The sequence below is a fragment of the Bombina bombina genome, chromosome 4 (assembly GCF_027579735.1).
Source record: "Bombina bombina isolate aBomBom1 chromosome 4, aBomBom1.pri, whole genome shotgun sequence".
Taxonomy (NCBI): Eukaryota; Metazoa; Chordata; class Amphibia; order Anura; family Bombinatoridae; genus Bombina; species Bombina bombina.
The window spans coordinates 287,494,015-287,519,603 of NC_069502.1; the positions used below are offsets into that span (position 1 = coordinate 287,494,015).

At 37.8% G+C, this 25,589-nt stretch overlaps 1 protein-coding gene across 1 annotated transcript in view; it reads right to left on the bottom strand.

The window, feature by feature from the left end:
• LOC128656215 (mast cell carboxypeptidase A-like) overlaps positions 1–25,589 on the bottom strand; it is a 173,551-nt gene that overhangs the window by 39,595 nt on the left and 108,367 nt on the right. Inside the window, exon 9 of the mRNA XM_053710003.1 lies at positions 23,161–23,363. Within this exon, the coding sequence (XP_053565978.1) occupies positions 23,161–23,363 (203 nt within the window). The remainder of the gene's footprint in view (positions 1–23,160; positions 23,364–25,589) is intronic.

Sequence of the window (25,589 nt, forward strand, 5' to 3'; positions counted from 1 at the left end):
ATTTCTTTTATGCAGGTGAGTCTGAATATTCATGTCTTCCGTGGCTGTTCACACCCGTCCACAATCCCAACGGAGTGGAAGAGGTGCGCTACAATGAGGCACACATCATCACCCGATCGGTGATTGAGCGCACCTTTGGCGTATTGAAGAGCCGTTTCCGCTGCTTGGACATCTCTAGTGGGGTTCTTCAGTACGCCCCCTCCAAAGTCTCCTTAATTTTTTTGATTTGCTGTATGTTGCACAACATTGCCCTAACAATCCCTGATATAGATCTGGAGAGCTTGGATGTCCACGAGTATGGTGAACATCTACCTCTATTACAGGAGAATGATGCTGACGGAGTCCAAGCTCAAGCAGACTATATTTAGGTGCTCTTTGGGCAATAATGTTGACAGTGCAACATACAGTATTTTTTTTTTTTTTTTTTTTTTTTTTTTTTTTTTTTTTTTTTCTTTTTTTTTTAAGTTTTAAATTTCTTTTATTGATGAAACAAAAGTTATTACATAACAATCGATAATATAACATTACAATCAAGATAAAGAAAAGAAATAGAAAAAAAAAAAAAAAAAAAAAGTAACAAAACAATTCTCGAAGTAGTAAGTACATGAATGTGTCAAATATCATCATTATTGATACAATTTGTATTTGTGCTTAATGCAATAAAACATTTGCTTACGTATTTGCCATATAGTCCTCCCATAAAAACTTCAGATTACAGTAGAACTCCATTTGTTGGGTCTGGGTATAGTGATATCTTTCTAGGGTCAGTAATTGTGAAACATGATCCTTCCACTCATTGACCGTGGGTACTCTCTGGCTTTTCCACAGTCGTGGTAATAGCTGTTTAGCTCCATTTGTCATTATATGTAATAATTTTAATCTAAGCTTACATTTCAGTTTGGGAGGATAGTTAAAAAGCAGTAATAGAGGATTGAGGAGAATCCTGTGTGATAAACATTTCTCTATCTCTTCTTTGATTGCCGACCAGTATTGTCGGATATATATACACTCCCACCATATATGAGTCATTGATCCCACCTCACCACATCCCCGCCAGCACAAATTATTTATGTTAGTGTATATCTTTGAAAGTCTAAGCGGTGTGAGGTACCATCTATATAAAAGTTTTAGATTAGTTTCCGTTATGCTTATTGAGGAGGATGATTTTCCCATATTAACAAAAATTATATCCCATTCTTTCTGTGAGATTTCTCTTTGCAGTTCAGCCTCCCATTTCCTACAGTATGCAGGTAGGGATCTAGAGTGGTGACCCAATAGCAATTTATACAGTAGTGATAGACCTCCTCTAGTGGGGATTTGTGAGTAACATATAGTTTCAAATAGTGTGAGGGATCTCAATAGGTTAGGTTTCTGTGTGTTATGGGTGATGTAATGTAATAGCTGTTGACGTGTGTACCAATCATTTGCAAGTATTGGTGCCAGTTTCTCTATCTCTTCTTCAGATTTCAATTTGCCCTCACTTGTGAGTGTGTGAATAGGGATCAATGTATTAATATTGAACAGTGCTATAGTAGCAGGTTGCCTTCTTATCGGAATCTCTGGGTTATGGAGGATCGGTGTTAGTGGGGAGGGGTTTGAAGAAATGCCCATAGATTTATTAGAGATAAAGTCCCACGTCTTGAATGTTTCCTGTATAATTCTGGGGGGTGTTTTACTCATGTTTCTATGTATTTTATTGATCCAACACATACCTCCCACATTAGGGCAATTAATTAGTTGTTGTTCCAGTCTAACCCATTCTTTATTCTCTCCATGCTTGCACCAATCTATAACTCGGTTGAGAATAGCCGCTTGTCTGTAGTACGCCAAATTGGGTACTCCCAGTCCTCCATTCTTCCTATTTCTATACATAATTTTTTTGGCTACCCGTGGCCGTTTGTTTTGCCATATATATGAGTTAACCCTATTTTGTAGTGTGGTCAGATAGGACTGAGGTAATGGGATAGGTACAGTTTGAAATTTGTATAAGATCTTAGGTAGGCCTGACATCTTGAATGCCTCCATTCTTCCCACCCAGGACAAATTTTTGTGTTCCCAATTGCTTAATTCTCGCTGTATTTCATCTAAGAGGGTTTGGTAGTTCTGTTTGAATAGAGTTTCCTGGTTGTGTGATATTTGGACCCCTAGATATTTGATAGAGGAATTTTGTATGTGAAAGTGATATTTATTCGCAATCTCCTGTAATTCTGGTTTAGTGATGTGGATCCCTAGCATCTCTGATTTAGTGGGGTTAATTTTGAAACCGGAGAGTGCACCATATATATCTAATTCTACTTTTAGTGCCTCTAAGGATTGTTGTGGGGTTGTGAGCGTCAGTATAACGTCATCGGCATACAATGCCTGTTTGTATTGATCGTTTTGGATCTGAATGCCTTTTATATTGATGTTGTATCGGATTGCTGCAGCTAAAATTTCAATTGTCAGTACAAACAAAATGGGTGATAAGGGGCATCCCTGTCTGGTTCCATTGTTAATCAGAACCTTGCCTGAGAGGGAATCATTTAATTTGATTTTGGCCGTAGGTGCATTATATAGTGTAAAGATTTTATTAATAAAGCCCTCCCCCATTCCAAATCTCTCCAATGAACCTCTTAAAAAGGCCCAGTTCAATCTATCAAAAGCCTTTTCGGCATCCATAGCAAGGAAGATTGTTGGTATATTATATATATGAGCATATTCAAGCAGATTCAATATTTTAATAGTATTGTCCCTTGCCTCTCTGTGGGGTGTAAAACCTACTTGATTCGTATGAATTAGATTCGGGAGGATTTTATTGATGCGTAGTGCCAGGATCTTTGCGAACAATTTCACATCGACATTTAACAGTGAGATGGGTCTAAAATTTTGGGGCGTATCGGGAGGTTTCCCAGGCTTTGGGAGCACCGTAATGTGTGCCTCCAGCATAGTCTGTGGAAAAGGGTTCTGGTCATTCACTCTATTGAAAATGTCTAACAAATGGGGTATCAGTATTGGGGCAAGGGCTTTATAGTATTGGGTGGAAAAGCCATCTGGGCCCGGGCTTTTTCCAGGGTTAAGATCGTGTATTGCCAGTTTTATCTCTTCTGAGGTGATGGGTGCTTCTAGGTCTGTTGTTTGTTCTTTGTTTAGTGTGGGAATGGGAAGTGCTTGCAGGTAAGTTTGCATGTCTATGGCAGCAAACAAGCTGTCTGTTTCTTGCTTAATATTGTATAGTTGTGTGTAATAGTCCTCGAATTGTAGGAGGATATCTTTGGTGGAATAAACTTTAGTGTTTTTAGGTGTTTTTATCTCATGTATAAATGTTTTTAATTTTTTAATTTTTAGTGCCCTAGCTAGGAGTTTACCTGCCCTATTGCCTTCATAATAAAATCTCTGTCTAACTTTGGATCTGGTATCTGTATATTCCTGTAATAACATATCATGAAGTGCTTTTCTAGTGTCCTGGAGTGATTGGGTCACGTCTGGGTCGTCCTGATTTAATCTGTGTTTATGCTCTAAATCCGATAATCTTGAGGTGAGGTCTAAGTATTTCTGCCTATCTAATCTTCTGAATTGGGCTTTTCTCTTCATGAATTCCCCTCTCATAAAACACTTATGTGCTTCCCAAACTGTAATTGGGTCGGTATCCCCCGTAGAATTAAAGAGAAAATATTCCTGTAGTGCTTTCTGAGTCTTAGTGAGTTGTACCTCTCCTTTTAATAAGGAATCATCTAGCTTCCATATGTATGGGGTAACAGGGGTATTAGGCCATGCAATATCAAAATATACGGCCGAGTGATCCGACCATACTGTATGAGTGATCCCAGAGTTTTTTATATGTTCCAGCCCTATTTGATTGGTGATCAGGTAGTCTAATCGGCTATATGTCTTATTTGGGGAAGAAAAAAAAGTGTATTCCCTTTTGTCTGGATTAATAAATCTCCAAATGTCATAGAAATTGTAATCTCTCATTATTTTCCATAAGTGTTTAAGTGTACGTTTAGATGTGCTGGGGTTTGGGTTAGAGCTGTCCATCCCTGGGTTTATGGGAATGTTAAGATCCCCCCCTATAAAGATTAATCCTTTAGCTATATCCAGTATGCGTCTAAATGTTTTCCTAAAATAGGGAAGTTGTTGGGTGTTAGGTGCATAGAGATTAATTAATGTAACCGGTCTACCATATAATAATCCGAAGACTGCCAGAAATCGGCCTTCTAAATCAGTGTATGTTTGGATATGTTGAAAAGATATGACCTTGTGTATCAAGATACTTACACCACACTTTTTTGAAGTGCCGGAGCTGTGGAAATGCCGATTATAGTTAGAGCTCATATATTTTGGCTCGTGAGAGCGCTTAAAATGCGTCTCTTGTAGGAATAAAATATCCCCTTTTCTTTTATGAAAATCAGACATTGCCACAGATCTTTTGGCCGGGGAGTTAAGACCCTTTACATTTTGCGTGATAAATTTAAGTGTTTTGTTAGGAGTATCCATTGACAAGTAGTATATTAGGTTTCGATGAGACACACCATGTACAATATCTTACCATATGCATTGTTATTACCTTACTTCGGTATCTAATTTGCAGACAATATGAACACATTAGAGAAATAAAATAATATAACAAACTGAAACTTAACAAATATATAGCTAACCAAAAAAAAGAGTTGATGCCTACCCTATATCTGGGGGCAGGCATTGGAACCATGTTTAACCACGGGACCTTACTCTAGAGGGGGGTCAGGGTCGATGATATAAATTACAGTGATCCCATTTCGTATCTAACTGCAATGTAGGAACGTCATTTCATCCCTCCGTATAGTGTTTATAATAGATGAAATGAGGGACAAAATTAAATATAATACCCTACAAGGAGCCAGGGGTGAAGTTTGTGTAGAACCGTATTATAACATTATGTTAAACTAACTCTATATAAGTTTAAGTAAACATTCAAAACCCACCACACAAAACTTATTCATGCTGGGATAACCCAGACAGAGTCTATAATTAGTTACCCATCCTTTTTGGACAGTTCCTCAAAGTCTGTAATCCTGTGTGGGATTTAATCAAGTCCCGTCTTCAATAACTGCATTGTTCGCCCGTCTTTTTTCTGGTGGGGCGCCTTGTGAGGAAAGTTTCTTGCTTGCCCTCGAGGATGTTTGCTGCCATCTCTCTGTTTGTAGCCTTTTCTCTCTTCTTGGTGGTGTGTGTTGCTGATTATCATCTGATGAAAAGTCTGGTGGATCCAGGTCTAAGGCCTTGCAGAATTCTGGGACTTCTGAGACTTTCCTGCATATTAGTTTCCTTGTATCTCGCAACACATACAGATGAAAGGGGAATCCCCAACGGTATAAGATTTTCTTATCTCTCAACAGCTTAGTTAGAGGCGCCAGCTCTCTGCGTCTTTGTAAAGTCCTCGGGGACAGATCGGCGTAGAATTGCAGAACAGTCCCTCTGAAGCGTATAGGTTGATTCTTTCTAGATAATGTCAAGATTTCTTCTTTATTCATAAAGCATTTAAATTTTATAATGACATCTCTGGGCGGCGCTGTGTCTGGGGGTCTTGGCCTTAAAGCTCTGTGGGCTCTGTCCCAAGGCATATCAACCGGCTGTTGTGATCCTTTTAGGTGGGCAAACAAGGCTGCAAAATAAGTATAGAAATCTTTTGGTGGCACTGACTCGGGAATTCCCCTGATTCTAAGGTTCTTTCTCCGACCCCTGTTTTCAAGGTCTTCAAGTTTGTCACTAAGATCTTCAATAATGTCAGCTTGAGAGGTTACTTGATCCTGTATGCTTGCAATCTCCTCCTTAACCAGTTCTGACTGGTCTTCAATGGCTTCCACTCTAAAACCCAGAGTGTGTATGTCCTGCTTAATTTCCGCCATTTCCTCTCTCATGCAGGTCCTGACAATGTCTGCTATATCCTGCTTTGATGCCAGAGAAGACAGTAGAGACATAGGCACATTTGTAGATGTTTCTTGGTCTTGTGAAATTTCATCCTCCAGCAGTGAACTGGGGGATGATTGCTCTCTGAGGTGTTTTGTCGGTGAGGATCTTTTGTGTTCTGAGGCTGAGAAAAAGGAACTCACAGAGTGCTCCTTCCCCAGTGACTTTAGTTGTTTATGAGGCTTAATGCCCTTCCTTGCAGCCATAGTGAGACAGTTTTATGTGTGACAATGTGTCTTGGAAGTGTTTGTTGTTATATTCCGGGTACAAGGCAACACACAAATGATATCCAATTACTCTTTATATTAGAGTTCGCCCTCTGCGCTTTTTACATATATAATTATAAATAAGTCTCACCGGTTCTCAACTGTAAATCTGAGGGAGATGAGGCAGAGAGCTGGTATTTGTGCATTAGTCCCGCATTAAAGTTATAAGGCCCAGCGTGGCTCAGCGTGTCCTTGAGTGTTATAAGTGCGTGCACACAAACGGCTTCATCCTGGGATTTTTTCTGGCCTGGGGTTATGACGCACCTCTATCTGTAAGCTGGAGTCGCATCCGGGATGGAGGTGAGAGTAGCGGGTGAGTGACTGGTATTATAGGGCTTATCGCTCTCGTGTGTGTGCTGTTTTTACTGATAAGCCTAAATTAGGCAGTCTCCTCTCTCTCTCTTCTGTGTCCCGCACCGCCAAAGTCACGGTCCCTGTATGAAATAAAGTTACCGCTTCATTCCTGGCACTTTAAACAGTTGTTCCCTCCGGTTTCTTCCAGTTATCGGTCACAGTAACATACGTATTTATACTTTGAAAGTCCCTGACACACCGGAGCTCTGGGTTTAAGCAGCCATCTTAGCTGCGGCCAAGCTCCGCCCCCCCCAACATACAGTATTTTTTATTTATTCATATTTACTTTACTATATACTTTTTAATCCAAAAGATGCTATATTTTGGATTATGTTTTAGCAAGAATTGTCATTTAAATATCTGCAAAATTATATTGTATATCACTGTCTTGCCATTGATTGAAAGTGGTTAATTTTGTCGATCTTGCAATTGTTCAATGTAAAGTTTGTACAATGTACACTTGACTCTGTTTTTATTTTTAAAGTTATAGCAATACCATTTTTAACTCTGTGTTTACCTTCTAGCTAGGCTTTTGCAAACTGCCCCCTTATTTCAGTTCTTTAGACTGACTTGCATTTTAGCCAATCACTGTTAACTTCAGGGTAACTTAACGTGCATGAGCTCAATGTTATCTATATGAAACACATTAACTAATGACCTCTAGTGGTCTAAAATGATTTCAGAATAGAGGCAGTCTTCAAGGTCTAAGTAATTAGCTTTCAACTAAGAATACAAAAAGATCAAATCAAAATTGTTGATAAAAGTACATTTTAATTTTTAATACAATTCAATTTTCTATTCAAATCTTTAAATATTTGTTTGGTACTTCACTGTCCCTTTAAATAACTTAACATTTTATACCTAAACCAAAAATGTATTAATTCGATTGCTATCATTTGTTGAAGGAGCAGCAATGCACTACAGATTTAGAAATATATACATGTGTAACCTAATTACTATATATATATATATATATATATATATGTGTGTGTGTGTGTGTGTGTATATATATACATAATAAAATATGTATGTCCAATCTTAAATAGAATTCGAATAATTTCCTCGCAACTTTGCCCCAAATATGTCCTGCGCAGAAAAATAATACATTTACACTATATACAATAATGTTCTAAAGAGAAATGTCTTGTTTGTGGACAGTAATGAAATGGTATAAATAAAGTTTGGAAAAACCTGAATAGACGCAAGATCGATGACTGCTAGTTAACAACAGTCCGATGCTCTTCGCACCATACTTGACGCGTGTGTTTTTGACGGCTTTTTTGATAAATAAGGAGATCGTATTCAGATCCGCGCTGCAATGTTTGGCGAGCGTATTGATGCCCGCCATTGCAACATAGTTGACGCTTTGATGAATATCCCCCATAGATTGAATTATTTGACTTCAAAACTAAACGATATGCCTGGAAATCCAACACAGCTCACCATCCAAATAACACCATAATTACAGTAAAGCATGTAGGTGGTAATATCCTGTTATGGTTTGCCTACAGCAGGCACTGGAGCAATTGTCAGGATAGAAGGAATAATGGATGGGGCAAAATACTGTAAAATTCTTGAGGAAAATCTGCTGCCCTCTGCCAGGAAGTTGTCAATGGGAAGAAGGTTTACCTTCCAACATGACAATGACCTAAAGCACACAGCAAAAATGACGACACAGTGGTTGAAGGAGAAAAAGGTGAATGTCCTTCCATGGCCTAGTTAGGGCCCACACTTAAACCCCATTGAATATCTGTGGCATGACTTGAAGACTGCAGTCCACAAACGGTCACAATCAAATATAACGGAGCTGGAGCAATACTGTAAAGAAGAGTGGACAAATATTGCACAGTCTAGATGTGCAAAGTTAGTACAGACATATCCCTACAGACTAAATGCTATAATTAAAGCAAAAGGTTGTTTTAACAAAATACTGACACAAGGGGGTGATCCTTTTTCCAACTCAGTGATTCTGTTTTGGAATTGTCTTTATTTTTGCCTGACATGCTGGTGTTATATCTTTCACTTGGATGTTATAACTTGCACTGAGTAATTACAACTGAATAAACAAAAACTGTGTCTGTCTTTATTTCAGGCTGCAAACCAACAAAATGTGATTATTTTCAAGGGGGGTTATTCTTTTCAATACCCACTGTATATATGTATGTATGAGTGCATATATATATGTATATATATATATATATATATATATATATATATATATATATATATATAGTCCCGGTAATGGAAGTCACTCACAGAGTCTTAAAGTTAAATATACAAAGTATTTAGTGACGTTTCAGGGTTTCCCCCGTTTTCAAAACAAGTACTTGTTTTGAAAAAGGGGGAAACCCCGAAACGTCAATAAATACTATGTTAATTTAACTTTAAGACCCTGTGAGTGACTTCCATTAACGGGACTGTACATTATCTTTGAAGTGCACCCAGGGCATTACAAGCGAGGTGTCTTTAGCATACCAGGAGTGCTTCCACCTTCTTTGGAAACTATACATATATATATATATATATATATATATATATATATACACACAGACACTTTGTCATATCTGTGAAGAGCTAAAAAACAAGCGCAACCCAGATTCAAAGTAGCAAAGTGGTTTAATAAACAATCTTATTGCGCATACATATGCACTTACAAGAGAGTTAAAAGCATAGGCATATCTGTAATACTTCCAGCTCAGCTGTGTCGTTGTAGCCCTTCAAGATCAAAGCATAATCCCACTGTTAAAACAGTTCCTTTGAGTTAAAATAGCCAAACCTTGGCTAAAAGATTTGAATCCTCTGGTTAAGAACAACTCTGACTTGACGTGTTTCCTCTGCCACCTAAGCAGACTTCATCAAGAGATTTTAGAGTGTATACTATGTTTTACAATCAACACAGTTTAAATACACCGCCTAAGAAACACACCCACTCAATGATTTGATGGCGTGAGTGACATAATAGCCAATGTGGACACTGCTAGATGAAACCTCATAAAACTGGGTCTCGTTGTCATTGTGGATTAAATTTGGTAATGTTATATGGTCACTCATTTATACGGGCATCGTAAAAATGTTAATGCTGTTATGCAACCCAATTTTATGTTTTACAATCAATACAGTTAAGGGCATACCGCCTAGTATACACATCCACTTAATGACTGGGTGCCACAAGTGACATAATAGCCAATCCAGACACTGCTAATTGGAAACCCATAAAACTGTCTATTTGTACTTGCAAGTTGAATTTAATAATGTGATATAGTCAATATTTGTATGGGCATCATAAAGCACAACAGTGATAATATTATTATACAACCCAATTTGTGAATGTAACTTAGTTTATAAAATAAACCCTATAGAGCTATAACTCTTATCATTAAAGGTGAAACTACGATATGGACATAGAAGCCATTACTTAATAGGCTTTTTTTAACTTCTATGGAAATTTGATAACCTGCGTCAATTATATGGCTTACAGGGATGGTAATAAAACCATCCTATCTTGCCCACCAAAAATCCATATGCTTGTGTCACTGATTTAGCACTTTGACAATATTGTCCTCCCCAATATATAGTGGGTGTGTTTTTACAGATAATTGTTTCCAATAAACAGTATAATGATCCTTAGAATATTTATGAAGTATAATAAAAAGCCCAATATATTTTATATATACAGTAAAAGAGCCACAATTAAATAAAAAATAAAAATAAAAAGCCAATTGAATTGCATGTTAGATATAAAAAACCTCACATGATTTAGTCAAATTGATAAAACCTACTCAATCCATAAAGGCTTGAAGATCTAAATCTATATTCAGCCCATGGGGCGAAAGACTCCCTAATCTATGGATCCATTTTGTCTTCCACTTACGTAGATTTAACAGTCTTTGTGTACTGTTCTTCGTATGTTGTTTGAATCCTTTTTGAATATTGGTAATATGTTCGTAGACCCATTTTTTTCTTTTTCTATTGGTCCTGCCAATGTATATTTAACTACAACTGCAGGTTAGCATGTATACTGAATAAGTGGTGTTACAAGTTGAGCGGGTTTTAATTGCAAAATTTTGGGACCCATCCCAGTTATGGAATCTGTCACCAGGTTTAATTAGCGGACATAAAGAACAATTCTGTCTTTTACACTTGAACACACCATTACTCAAACCTAACCATCCAGACAGAGTGCTAACTTGTTTAGTCCTCAAATTATCTGATATATCCCCTGACTTCAATTTTGAGGGTGCTAATATATTTTTCAAATTTTGATTATTTTTAAAGACCACACTTGGTCCATCAGTTATCACCTTACCTAGGATGGGATCTAGTTTGAGAACATCCCAATGTATATTAAGATAAGATTTAATATTTTGTGCTCCCACACTATATGTAGTAATAAATGTGATTCCATCCTGTTTCTTGTCTCTGGTATGTGTATGTAACAAGCTGTCCCTAGGGAAGCTGACTGTTCTATCTCTAGCATTTCTTACCAAATTTTGATTGAAACCATTTTGTCTAAATTTATTCTCAAGAACATCTGCCTCCTTAATGAAGTCTTCATCTAAAGTGCAGTTCCTGCGTATCTGCTGGAACTGCCCAAAAGGAATATTGGTCTTCCAACTAGGTAAATGGCTACTTTTGGCATTGAGGAAGCCATTACTATCAGTAGGCTTCCTATAGTTTTTTACTGCCACTTTTTTCGTTATCTGGTTACAAAAGAGAGTGAGGTCCAAGAAATCTATTTACTCTTTATCTATTCTGTGTGTGAAAGTCAAATTATAGGTATTAGTATTGATATGGCTACAAAACTGTTCTGCTACTGTGTTGTCTCCTCTCCAAATAAGAATCACATCATCAATGTACCGTCGATAAGCTATTATATTATCATGAAATGGATTATTATTCCAAATGATCTTCAAAGGATGCCATATAGATATTGGCATAGGATGTGGCCATAGTGGTCCCCATCGTCGTGCCCTGTACTTGTTTATAGAATACCTCATTCAAGTTAAAATAATGATGGTCTAAAATAAAAAAGATACTATCTGCTATAAATTTGGTTTGTGATTGCGGTAGGTCACTATTGGAACAATATTCATAAATTTCTTTGACACCAGCTTCATGAGGGATGCTGGTGTATAAAGCCGCCACATCACAAGTTATCCACTTGTATTCATCTTCCCATTCTAACCCTTCAAATAATTTAATGGCCTCCCTATTGTCCTTTAAGTATGATTTAGTATTATTTACGAAAGGTTGCAAGAACCAATCTACATTGGTTCTGTGATGGAATTGATCCCAGACACTATGAGTCTATCTGGCGGGTTGGCACTATCCTTGTGCAGTTTCGGGAGGTGATAAAATATGGGAATTTTTGGACAGGGAGTGTAGATATAGATACATTTGTCATGGGTCAGAATGCCTTCCTCTTTTGCTTTGCTAATCAATTCAAATAGGTCCTGATTGAATATATAAGTCTTCTCATTGCTTAGCAACCTATTTTCTTCTTGAACATAGATAGCTCTGTCCTGTATGACAATCCCACCACCCTTGTCAGCCTGTCTTATCACAATACTTGGATCTGTTTAAAGATCTCTAAGGGCTGCTCTATCTTGGGTGGTGAGATTGTCATTATATTTATTGATAGTAAATGTATCTATCTTTTGTTAAAGTATTTGTTCAGTTCTTCCGTGACCAATTTATTAAAAACAGGAAGGTATTCCCCTTGTGCATATGTTGGATTGAAAGAGGAAGGTCTCTTAAGATCACTATGTTTAAATTTTGGATCCTCATCATGTATACTAAGATCCAAAAGACTCTCTACTGAAATTTATACTTCCTGACTTGCACTAGTACCAGATTCTTTTTCCAATTCTCTTATATGATTTAAAGTATTAAAATCAATAGCTCCCAAACCTATAATTCTCTCATTCTCTATTGACCTACTAACACTATCTTTAAGAAAATATCGCAGAGGTGGGAATCAACAACAGGAAGTCCATGGAGATATCCAGGAGGGATGAACCAAAGAAATAATAAAAGACAATGGGAACAAAGCAAGGAGTTAGGGGAGGTAGAAGGATAAGACAGGCAGAGGCCAAGATGGGGTTACTAGAAGAAGGCAAAAAAGATTTTTACAAACTATCGAGTAAGTCACTAAATGACAATGAGTATCGTCTCCTAAGTAAAGTGCTTAAATTTGCCCCAAAAAAGCTTCCCGATAGATGCAAAACTTTCATTGACCTTCAGAAATATATACGTAAACTAACACTCAAGCAATATTTTCTTAAAGATTCGATCAAAAAAAAAGTTTTGATCAAAATTTGTTAAGAAATGCTAGGGAGAAAACAGTCAGCTTCCCTATAGGGACAGCTTGTTACATACACATACCAGAGACAAGAAACAGGATGGAATCAATTGTATTACTACATATAGTGTGGGAGCACAAAATAATAAATCTGCTCTTAATAAACAATGGGATGTTCTCAATCTAGATCTTATCCTAGGTAAGGTGATAACTGATGGACTGAGTGTGGTCTTTAAAAAGAATCAAAATTTGAAAAATATATTAGCAACATTGAAGTCAGGGGATATATTAGATAATTTGAGGACTAAACAAGTTAGCACTCTGTCTGGATGGTTACGTTTGAGTAATGGTGTGTTCAAGTGTAAAAGACAGAATTGTTGTTTATGTCCGCTAATTAAACCTGGAGACAGATTCCATAACTGAGATGGGTCCCAAGATTTTGCAATTAAATAATTTTTTTTATATCTAACCTGCAATTCAATTGGCTTTTAATTTTTTATTTTTATTTAATTGTGGTTCTGTTATATATGAAATATATTATGCTTTTTATTATACTTCATAAATATTTTTAGGTATCATTATACTGTTTAATGGAAACAATTATCTGTAAAAACACACCCACTATGTATTGGGGAGGACGATATTGTCAAAGTGCTAAATCAGTGACACAAGCATATGGATTTTTGATGGGCAAGATAGCATGGTTTTATTACCATCCCTGTAAGCCATATAAGTGACTCAGGTTATCAAATTTCCATAGAAGTTGAAAAAGCCTATTAAGTAATGGCTTCTACGTCTATATCATAGTTTCACCTTTAATGATAAGAATTATAGATCTATAGGGTTTATTTTATAAACTAAGTTACATTCACAAATTGGGTTGTATAATAATATTATTACTGTTGTGCTTTATGATGCCCATATGAATATTAACTATATCACATTATTAAATTCAACTTGCAAAAATAAAAAGACACAGTTTTATGAGTTTCCAATTAGAATTGTCCGGATTGGCTATTATGTCACTCGTGGCACCCAGTCATTATGTGGGTGTGTATACTAGGCGGTATGCCTAAACTGTGTTGATTGTAAAAAATAAAATTGGGTCGCAGAACAGCATTAACATTTTTATGATGCCCGTATAAATTAGTGGCCATATAACATTACCAAATTTAATCCGTAATGACAATGAGACCCCGTTTTATGAGGTTTCATCTAGCAGTGTCCGGATTGGCTATTACATCACTCGTGCCATCCAATCGTTGAGTGGGTGTGTTTGTTAGGCGGTTTATTTAAACTGTATTGACTGTAAAACATAGTATACACTCTAAAATCTCTTAATAAAGTCTGCTTAGGTGGCAGAGGAAACGCGTTGAGTCAAAGTTGCTCTTAACGAGGAGTCAGAGTTATTCTTACCCAGAGGATTCAAATCTTTTAGCCGAGGTTTGGCTATTTTAACTCAAAGGAACAGTTTTAACAGAGGGATCATGCTTTGATCTTGAACAGCTACAAAGACACAGCCAAACTGGAAGTATTACAGATATGCCTAAGTTTAACTCTCTTGTAAGTGCATAAGATTGTTTATTAAACCACTTTGCTACTTTGAATCTAGGTTGCGCTTGTTTTTTGGCTCTTTACAGATATTCACTTTCCAGGAGGAACGCCAACGGCACGCTCCATATTCAAGCTGCAACCGGGGATTCTGTGTTTCAGTCATCATAGAAGCTCATTGCGTGGAACAAACTGTTTAAAGACTCTATCTCCATACACATCACGTATAAGAACTTTGAGTGGGTGACTATTGAATATACACTAGTTGTATATTAAGACAGCTAGATTACGAGTTTTGCGTTATGAGCGGCTCGGTGCTAACTTGCAAGGTATTGTCACCACTCACCTCCCTATAGCGCTGCTATTACAGGTTTGCAAAAACCCGGCATTAGCAGGCAGTAAGTGAGCGTTGAGCAAAATTGAGCTTCATACCGCACTCCAATACCAGCGCTGCTTTGAGCTGGTTTTACGTGCTTGTGCACGATTTTCACATAGACATCAAAAAAGTCTAACACCTGCAATAAAGGAGCGTAAAGCCCCGTAAGGCAGCCCCATTGATTCCTATGGGGAAATAAAAAGTTATGTTTACACCTAACACCCTAACATAAACCCTGAGTCTAAACACCCCTAATCTGCCACCCCCGACATTGCACCCCAACGTTGCCGCTACTATACTAAAGTTATTAACCCCTAATCTGCTGCCCCGACATTGCCGACACCTACATTACACTTATTAACCCCTAATCTCCCTTCCCCGACATCGCTGCCACCTACCTACACTTATTAACCCCTAATCTGCCATCCCCCGACATCGCCGCAACCTGCATTACAGTTATTAACCCCTAATATTCCACCCCAACGTCGCCGCCACTATACTAAAGTTATTAACCCCTAAACCTAACCCTAAGTCTAACCCTAACCCTAACACCCCCTAACTTTAATGTAATTAATCAAAAATCTAAATAAAACCTACTATTAATAACTAAATAATTCCTATTTAAAACAAAATACTTACCTATAAAATAAACCCTAAGCTAGCTACAATATAACTAATAGTTACATTGTATCTAGCTTAGGTTTTATTTTTATTTCACAGCTAAATTTGTATTTATTTTAACTAGGTAGACTAGTTAGTAAATAGTTATTAACTATTTACTAGCTACCTAGCTAAAATAAATACAAATTTACCTGTAAAATAAAACCTAACCTGAGTTACACTAACACCTAACATTACACTACAATTAAATAAATTACATTAATTAAATACAATTAACTAAATTACAAAAACAAACAAACACTAAATTACACAAAATAAGAAAGAAATGATCAAATATTTAAACTAATTACACCGAATCTAATAGCCCTATCAAAATAAAAAAGCCCCCCAAAATAAAAAAAAAACCGTAGCCTAAACTACCAATAGACCTTAAAAGGGCCTTTTGCGGGGCATTGTCCCAAAGAAATCAGCTCTTTTACCTGTAAAAAAAATACAAACAACCCCCCAACAGTAAATCCCGCCACCCACAAAACCAAACCCCCCAAATAAAAACCTAAACCTAAATAAACCTAAGCTAACCATTGCCCTGAAAAGGGTATTTGGATGGGCATTGCCCTTAAAAGGGCATTTAGCTCTTTTTCAGCCCAAATCCTAAGCTAAGAATAAAACCCACCCAATAAACCCTTAAAAAACCTAGCACTAACCCCCAAAGATCCAGTTACAGTTTTTGAAGACCCGACATCCATCCTCAACGAAGCAGCAGAAGTCCTCAGCGAAGCCGGCAGAAGTCTTCATCCAAGTGGGCCGAAGTCTTCATCCAACCGGGCAGAAGTCTTTATCCAAACGGCATCTTCTATCTTCATCCATCCGGCGTGGAGCGGCTCCATCTTCAAGACATCCGGCGCGGAGCAGCCTCTTCTTCCGACAGCTCTTCTCGAATGAAGGTTCCTTTAAGTGACGTCATCCAAGATTGGAATAGCCAATAGAAAGCGAGCTCAATCCTATTGGCTGATTGGATCAGCCAATAGGATTGAAGCTCAATCCTATTGGCTGAATGCATCAGCCAATTGGATTTTTTCACCTTTAATTCCGATTGGCTGATAGAATTCTATCAGCCAATTGGAATTCAAGGGACACCATCTTGTATGGCGTCACTTAAAGGAACCTTAAAGGAACCTTCATTCGAGAAGAGCCGTCAAGAGAAGAAGATGCTCCACGCCAGATGTCTTGAAGATGGAGCCGCTCTGTGCTGAATGGATGAAGATAGAAGATGTCGTCTGGATGAAGACTTCTGCCGGCTTGGATAAAACCTTCGGCCCGCTTGGATGAAGACTTTTGCTGGCTTCGCTGAGGACTTCTGCCGCTTCGTTGAGGATGGATGTCGGGTCTTCAAAACCTGTAAGTGGATCTTCGGGGGTTAGTGTTAGTTTTTTTTAAGGGTTTATTGGGTGGGTTTTATTTTTAATTTAGGGTTTGGGCACCGAAAAAGAGCTAAATGCCCTTTTAAGGGCAATGCCCATCCAAATGCCCTTTTCAAGGCAATGGGGAGCTTAGGTTTTTTTAGATAGGTTTTTATTTGGGGGGTTTGGTTGTGTTGGTGGTAGGTTTTACTGTTGGGGGGTTGTTTGTATTTTTTTAAAAATGTAAAAGAGCTGATTTCTTTGGGGAAATGCCCCGCAAAATCCCCTTTTAAGGGCTATTGGCAGTTTAGTTTAGGCTAGGGTTTTTTAATTTGGGGGGGCTTTTTTATATTGATGGGGATATTAGATTAGGTGTAATTAGTTTAAATATTTGATCATTTATTTTTTATTTTGTGTAATTTAGTTAATTGTATTTAATAAATGTAATTTATTTAATTGTAGTGTAAGGTTAGCTTTTAGTGTAACTCAGGATAGGTTTTATTTTACTGGTAACTTTGTATTTATTTTAGCTAGGTAGTTAGTAAATAGTTAATAACTATTTACTAACTAATCTACTTCATTAAAATAAATACAAACTTACCTGTGAAATAAAAATAAAACCTAAGCTAGATACAATGGCCTAGATTTGGAGTTCGGCGGTAGCCGTGAAAACCAGCGTTAGAGGCTCCTAACGCTGGTTTTGGCCGCCCGCTGGTATTTGGAGTCAGTGATTAAAGGGTCTAACGCTCACTTTTCAGCCGCGACTTTTCCATACCGCAGATCCCCTTACGTCAATTGCGTATCCTATCTTTTCAATGGGATCTTTCTAACGCCGGTTTTTAGAGTCGTTTCTGAAGTGAGCGTTAGAGCTCTAACGACAAAACTCCAGCTGCCTGAAAATAGCAGGAGTTAAGAGCTTTCTGGCTAACGCCGGTTCATAAAGCTCTTAACTACTGTACCCTAAAGTACACTAACACCCATAAACTACCTATGTACCCCTAAACCGAGCTCCCCCCACATCGCCGCCACTCGATTAAAATTTTTAACCCCTAATCTGCCGACCGCCACCTACGTTATACTTATGTACCCCTAATCTGCTGCCCCTAACCCCGCCGACCCCTATATTACATTTATTAACCCCTAACCTGCCCCCCACAACATCGCCGCCAGCTACTTAAAATAATTAACCCCTAATCTTCCGACCGCAAAGCGCCGCCACCTACGTTATCCCTATGTACCCCTAATCTGCTACCCCTAACACCGCCGACCCCTATATTATATTTATTAACCCCTAATCTGCCCCCCTCAACGTCGCCGACACCTGCCTACACTTATTAACTCCTAATCTGCCGAGCGGACCTGAGCGCTACTATAATAAAGTTATTAACCCCTAATCCGCCTCACTAACCCTATCATAAATAGTATTAACCCCTAATCTGCCCTCCCTAACATCGCCGACACCTAACTTCAATTATTAACCCCTAATCTGACGACCGGAGCTCACCGCTATTCTAATAAATGTATTAACCCCTAAAGCTAAGTCTAGCCCTAACACTAACACCCCCCTAACTTAAATATAATTTACATCTAACGAAATAAATTAACTCTTATTAAATAAATTATTCCTATTTAAAGCTAAATACTTACCTGTAAAATAAATCCTAATATAGCTACAATATAAATTATAATTATATTATAGCTATTTTAGGATTAATATTTATTTTACAGGCAACTTTGTATTTATTTTAACCAGGTACAATAGCTATTAAATAGTTAAGAACTATTTAATAGCTACCTAGTTAAAATAATAACAAATTTACCTGTAAAATAAATCCTAACCTAAGATATAATTAAACTTAACACTACCCTATCAATAAAATAATTAAATAAACTACCTACAATTACCTACAATTAACCTAACACTACACTATCAATAAATTAATTAAACACAATTGCTACAAATAAATACAATTAAATAAACTATCTAAAGTACAAAAAATAAAAAAGAACTAAGTTACAAAAAATAAAAAAATATTTACAAACATAAGAAAAATATTACAACAATTTTAAACTAATTACACCTACTCTAAGCCCCCTAATAAAATAACAAAGCCCCCCAAAATAAAAAATTCCCTACCCTATTCTAAATTAAAAAAGTTACAAGCTCTTTTACCTTACCAGCCCTGAACAGGGCCCTTTGCGGGGCATGCCCCAAGAATTTCAGCTCTTTTGCCTGTAAAAGAATAAATACAATACCCCCCCCCCAACATTACAACCCACCACCCACATACCCCTAATCTAACCCAAACCCCCCTTAAATAAACCTAACACTAAGCCCCTGAAGATCTTCCTACCTTGTCTTCACCATCCAGGTATCACCGATCCGTCCTGGCTCCAACATCTTCATCCAACCCAAGCGGGGGTTGGCGATCCATAATCCGGTGCTGAAGAGGTCCAGAAGAGGCTCCAAAGTCTTCCTCCTATCCGGCAAGAAGAGGACATCCGGACCGGCAAACATCTTCTCCAAGCGGCATCTTCGATCTTCTTCCATCCGGTGCGGAGCGGGTCCATCTTGAAGCAGGCGACGCGGATCCATCCTCTTCTTCCGTTGTCTCCCGACTAATGACGGTTCCTTTAAGGGACGTCATCCAAGATGGCGTCCCTCGAATTCAGGTAGGAATTTTCTGATTGGCTGATGGAATCAGCCAATCAGAATCAAGTTCAATCCGATTGGCTGATCCAATCAGCCAATCAGATTGAGCTCGCATTCTTTTGGCTGTTCCGATCAGCCAATAGAATGCGAGCTCAATCTGATTGGCTGATTGGATCGGCCAATCGGATTGAACTAGATTCTGATTGGCTGATTCCATCAGCCAATCAGAAAATTCCTACCTTAATTCTTGGATGACGTCCCTTAAAGGAACAGTCATTCGTCGTTCAGTCGTCGGTCCGGATGGATGTTCCGCGCTGGAGGTCTTCAGGATCCTGCCGCTTCGCTCCGGATGGAAGACCATAGAAGATGCCGCCTGGATGATGACTTCAATCGGATGGAAGATCCTCTTCTGCCCCGCTTGGATGAAGACTTTGACCGGATCATGGACCTCTTCAGCCCCCGCTTGGGCTTGGATCAGGACATCGGAGGAGCTCTTCAGGACGGATCGGTGAACCTGGATGGTGAAGACAAGGTAGGAAGATCTTCAGGGGCTTAGTGTTAGGTTTATTTAAGGGGGGTTTGGGTTAGATTAGGGGTATGTGGGTGGTGGGTTGTAATGTTGGGGGGGGGGTATTGTATTTATTCTTTTACAGGCAAAAGAGCTGAACTTCTTGGGGCATGCCCCGCAAAGGGCCCTGTTCAGGGCTGGTAAGGTAAAAGAGCTTGTAACTTTTTTAATTTAGAATAGGGTAGGGAATTTTTTATTTTGGGGGGCTTTGTTATTTTATTAGGGGGCTTAGAGTAGGTGTAATTAGTTTAAAATTGTTGTAATATTTTTCTTATGTTTGTAAATATTTTTTTATTTTTTGTAACTTAGTTCTTTTTTATTTTTGGTACTTTAGCTAGTTTATTTAATTGTATTTATTTGTAGGAATTGTGTTTAATTAATTTATTGATAGTGTAGTGTTAGGTTAATTGTAGGTAATTGTAGGTAGTTTATTTATTTTTTTTATTGATAGGGTAGTGTTAGGTTTAATTATATCTTAGGTTAGGATTTATTTTACAGGTAAATTTGTTATTATTTTAACTAGGTAACTATTAAATAGTTCTTAACTATTTAATAGCTATTGTACCTGGTTAAAATAATTACAAAGTTGCCTGTAAAATAAATATTAATCCTAAAATAGCTATAATATAATTATAATTTATATTGTAGCTATATTAGGATTTATTTTACAGGTAAGTATTTAGCTTTAAATAGGAATCATTTATTTAATAAGAGTTAATTAATTTCGTTAGATGTAAATTATATTTAAGTTAGGGGGGTGTTAGGGTTAGGGTTAGACTTAGCGTTAGGGGTTAATACATTTATTAGAATAGCGGTGAGCTCCGATCGGAAGATTAGGGGTTAATAATTGAAGGTAGGTGTCGGCGATGTTAGGGAGGGCAGATTAGGGGTTAATACTATTTATGATAGGGTTAGTGAGGCGGATTAGGGGTTAATAACTTTATTATAGTAGCGCTCAGGTCCGCTCGGCAGATTAGGAGTTAATAAGTGTAGGTAGGTGGCGGCGATGTTGGGAGCGGCAGATTAGGGGTTAATAAATATAATATAGGGGTCGGCGATGTTAGGGCAGCAGATTAGGGGTACATAGGGATAACGTAGGTTGCGGCGGTTTACGGAGCGGCAGATTAGGGGTTAAAAAAAATATGCAGGGGTCAGCGATAGCGGGGGCGGCAGATTAGGGGTTAATAAGTGTAAGGTTAGGGGTGTTTAGACTCGGGGTACATGTTAGAGTGTTAGGTGCAGACGTAGGAAGTGTTTCCCCATAGGAAACAATGGGGCTGCGTTAGGAGCTGAACGCTGCTTTTTTGCAGGTGTTAGGTTTTTTTTCAGCTCAAACAGCCCCATTGTTTCCTATGGGAGAATCGTGCACGAGCACGTTTTTGAGGCCGGCCGCGTCCGTAAGCAACTCTGGTATCGAGAGTTGCATTTGCGGTAAAAATGCTCTACGCTCCTTTTTTGGAGCCTAACGCAGCATTTGTTTGAACTCTCGATACCAGAGTTAAATTTATGGTGCGGCCAGAAAAAAGCCCGCGGAGCGTTAACAGCCCTTTTACCGCCAAACTCCAAATCTAGGCCAATGTAACTATTAGTTATATTGTAGCTAGCTTAGGGTTTATTTTATAGGTAAGTATTTAGTTTTAAATAGGAATTATTTAGTTATTAATAGTAGGTTTTATTTAGATTTATTTTAATTATATTAAAGTTAGTGGGTGTTAGGGTTAGATTTAGGGTTAGGTTTAGGGGTTAATAACTTTAGTATAGTGGCAGCGATTTTGGGGGCAGCAGATTAGAGGTTAATAACAATAATGTAGGTTGTGGCGATGTTAGGGACAGCAGATTAGGGGTTAATAATATTTAACTAGTATTTACGATGTGGGAGTGCAGGGGTTTAGGGGTTAAAATGTTTATTATAGTGGCAGTGATGTCTGGAGCTGCAGATTAGGGGTTAATAATTTTAATTTAGTGTTTGTGATGCGGTCCTCGGTTTAGGGGTTAATAGGTAGTTTATGGGTGTTAGTGTACTTTGTAGCACTTTAGTTATGGGTTTTATGCTACAGATTTGTAGAGCAAAACTCATAACTACTGGCGTTCAGTTTACGGTACGGATCTTGACGGTATAGACTGTACCGCTCACTTTTTGGCCTCCCAGGCAAACTCGTAATACCGGCTTTATTGAAGTCCCATTGATAAAAGACTTTTTGAAAGCTGCGGTAGTCACGTTGCATTACGGCCAAAAAAGTGTGCGGTACAGATATACCTGCAAGACTTGTAATACCAGCGGTAGTGAAAAAGAGCCATAACACTGCTTTTTCACTCATACCGCAAAACTCATAATCTAGCCGAGTATGTACTGTTGCTATTGAGCAGAAGTCTTAATTGGCGAAATCGCTCTGTGTTTGTTTATTTATTTCTTGTCATATTTGCTAATTCATTTTTTGGCACATTAATTATAGAGATTATGATACCTATTTTACTGGGCACATTGTAAAGCCCCTCAAAGTTTTTTATTATTTGGTGGTTCCATCTTCCATTTTTAGCGCTGATAATTTTTTGTGAGTGACTTTATCATATACCATATCCCCATTTAACCATTTTTACCCCTTTTTTTAAAAATAATAAACTTATATTTTCAATCAAATATGTTTATATATATATATATATATATATATATATATATATATCTTTATTTTAACATGTTTTACATGCGTTACATGTGTTTTGTGAAATTTTTATTCTAGCCCTAACACTTTACTCAAGTCAAAGGTTGTACTAATTCTTCTAGTGATATTTTGTCTTGCGATCACGTGCAACCCATAACTTTCAACTTGTAATATGAGAAGATTTAGCACAGTTGTGATATCCATTGAAAGCACAGGGCGTACTAAAGGGATGTCGGCCGAGCTAAATGTTCTCTGGTATTCTGTTTTACCATGAACTTCTAATATCAATTGAGTACTAATTTTAGCTTGGTCCAGCGATATTGATATAACACCCTGCTCTATCAATAGTGCTCTACTTGTAATTTGGGCCACAGTCACCCCAGACAGGTATTCCAAATAACATTTGGATGGAGGTAACATACCCCTGTCCCAACTAAAGTCAGTTACTTCACATTTATTCAATATATTTGTGCTTTTCTACATACCAGTTTGTCATTATTTGGTGCTTCTTTTTCTGTATATCCATAAGGGTACATTAACATCTGTCCACAGGAGTGAAAACTGATATAAGCTTTGAAAGAGGTGAGTTTATCACGAATGTATGAAGTAACAGCTTTAACCTCATTTTCAGATTCAGCTGCAGATCCAGAATAAATTTCAGAACATGGTGTTTCATTGGTGTCAATCTCTAAAAGAAAAATGTTTTTTTTTTACATAAAGTACATCATTGATTTCCCATTGTGAGGTACAATTATTTGTTTTTTTAGTAAAAGTAATATTGCCATCAATTGTGTCGCATAGGACACATGTTTATTGAAAATATTCTGCTATAAATACGAGATCATTTAAATACCTGAAACGTAATGGTGGGAACAAGATAATTTAACCTAAAACCAGGATACATTTCAGAACATTGTATTTTATTGGTACTAATCTCTAAAAAAACATTTTTTTTGCATACATACCTTCTTCTGCAACCAAGCCTTGGGGGAATTTGAGGTATACTTGGGATCATTGTTGGAAGGGCCAGTAATGTACTACCGAGAGCTAGCTGGTGATTGGTGGCTACACACATATGCTTCTTGTTATTGTCTAACTTGGGCCTGATGATCAAATTGCGCCAGCATGGAGAGAAATAATACAACAATTTGGGGGCTTTTTTGAGCATCATGGGCCAGACAGACAGGGGCAGACATGTCTGCCCCTGTCGACTGAGAATCGAGTCTAGCGGGCAACAATACGCTGCCTGCATTTATCATTGCACACTGTGAAGTGTGAAACCCCACCCCTGCTCACATGCATCCAATCAAATGCGAGCATGGGGCAGTCAATCTCCCTGGTTGGAAAAGTCTGGCGAGATTGGGACATGCCATTTAACAGTTGGCCTAATGAGTTAAGAAGCAGCTGTCTTCAGGTGCTATAAAGGCTTCTTAAATGGAGCCCATTTATGTCAATGGCCTCTATTTATCAACCTGTCAACTTACCTGCATTCGCCGGCACCAATACGCTCGCCTAAGATCGCCTAACATTGCTGCCGCGGACCTGAATACGTTCTCCAAAATTATCAAGAAAGCTGTCAAAAAGCCGCGCACCAAGTACGGGGCAATGAGCAGCGGACTGTTGTTAACTAACAGTCATCGATCTCGCTGCTCTTCGGCTTGTTCGCAGCTTTCCTTGGTACCCTGTCACTAAACACCCACACTATACTATACTGTTTACCCCCTAAACCGCCGCTCCCGGAGCCCACCGCACCTAAATAAAGTTATTAACCCCTAAACCGCCGCTCCCATAGCCCACCGCCACCTACATTATATGTATTAACCCCTAAACCGCCACTCCCGGACCCCGCCGCAACTAAAGAAAATATTTAACCCCTAAACCGCCACTCATGGACCCCGCCGCCAACTACATTAAATTTATTAACCCCTAATTCGCCCCCCCTACACCGCCGCCACCTACATTAAATTTATTAACCCCTAATCTGCCGCCCCCAACGTCGCCGCCACTATATTAAATTTATTAACCCCTGAACCTAAGTCTAACCCTAACACCCCCTAACTTAAATATAATTTAAATTAATCTAAATAAATATTCCTATCATTAAATAAATTATACCTATTTAAAAATAAATACTTACCTATAAAATAAACCCTAAGATAGCTACAATATAACTAATAGTTACATTGTAGCTATTTTAGGATTTATTTTTATTTTACAGGCAACTTTGTATTTATTTTAACTAGGTACAATAGTTATTAAATAGTTATTAACTATTTAATAACTTCCTAGTTAAAATAAATACAAATGTACCTGTAAAATAAAACCTAACCTAAGTTAAAATTACACCTAACACTACACTATAATTAACTTAATTACCTAAATTAAAATAAATTAATTACAATTAAATAAAATTAACTAAAGTACAAAAAACAAACAAACAATAAATTACAGAAAATAATAAAATAATTACAAGAATTTTAAACTAATTACACCTAATCTAATCCCCCTAATAAAATAAAAAAGCCCCCCAAAATAATAAAAATCCCTACCCTATACTGAATTACAAATAGCCCTTAAAAGGGCTTTTTGCGGGGCATTGCCCCAAAGTAATCAGCTCTTTTACCTGTAAAAAATAAATAAAATACCACCCCAACATTAAAACCCACTACCCACAAACCCAACCCTACTCTAAAACCCACCGAATCCCCCCTTAAAAAAACCAGCCAATAGGATTGAGCTTGCATTCTATTGGCTGATTGGAACAGCCGATAGAATGCAAGCTCAATCCTATTGGCTGATTGCATCAGCCAATAGGATTTTTCCTACCTTAATACCGATTGGCTTATAGAATTCTATCAGCCAATGGGAATTCAAGGGACGCCATCTTGGATGACGTCATTTAAAGGAATATTCA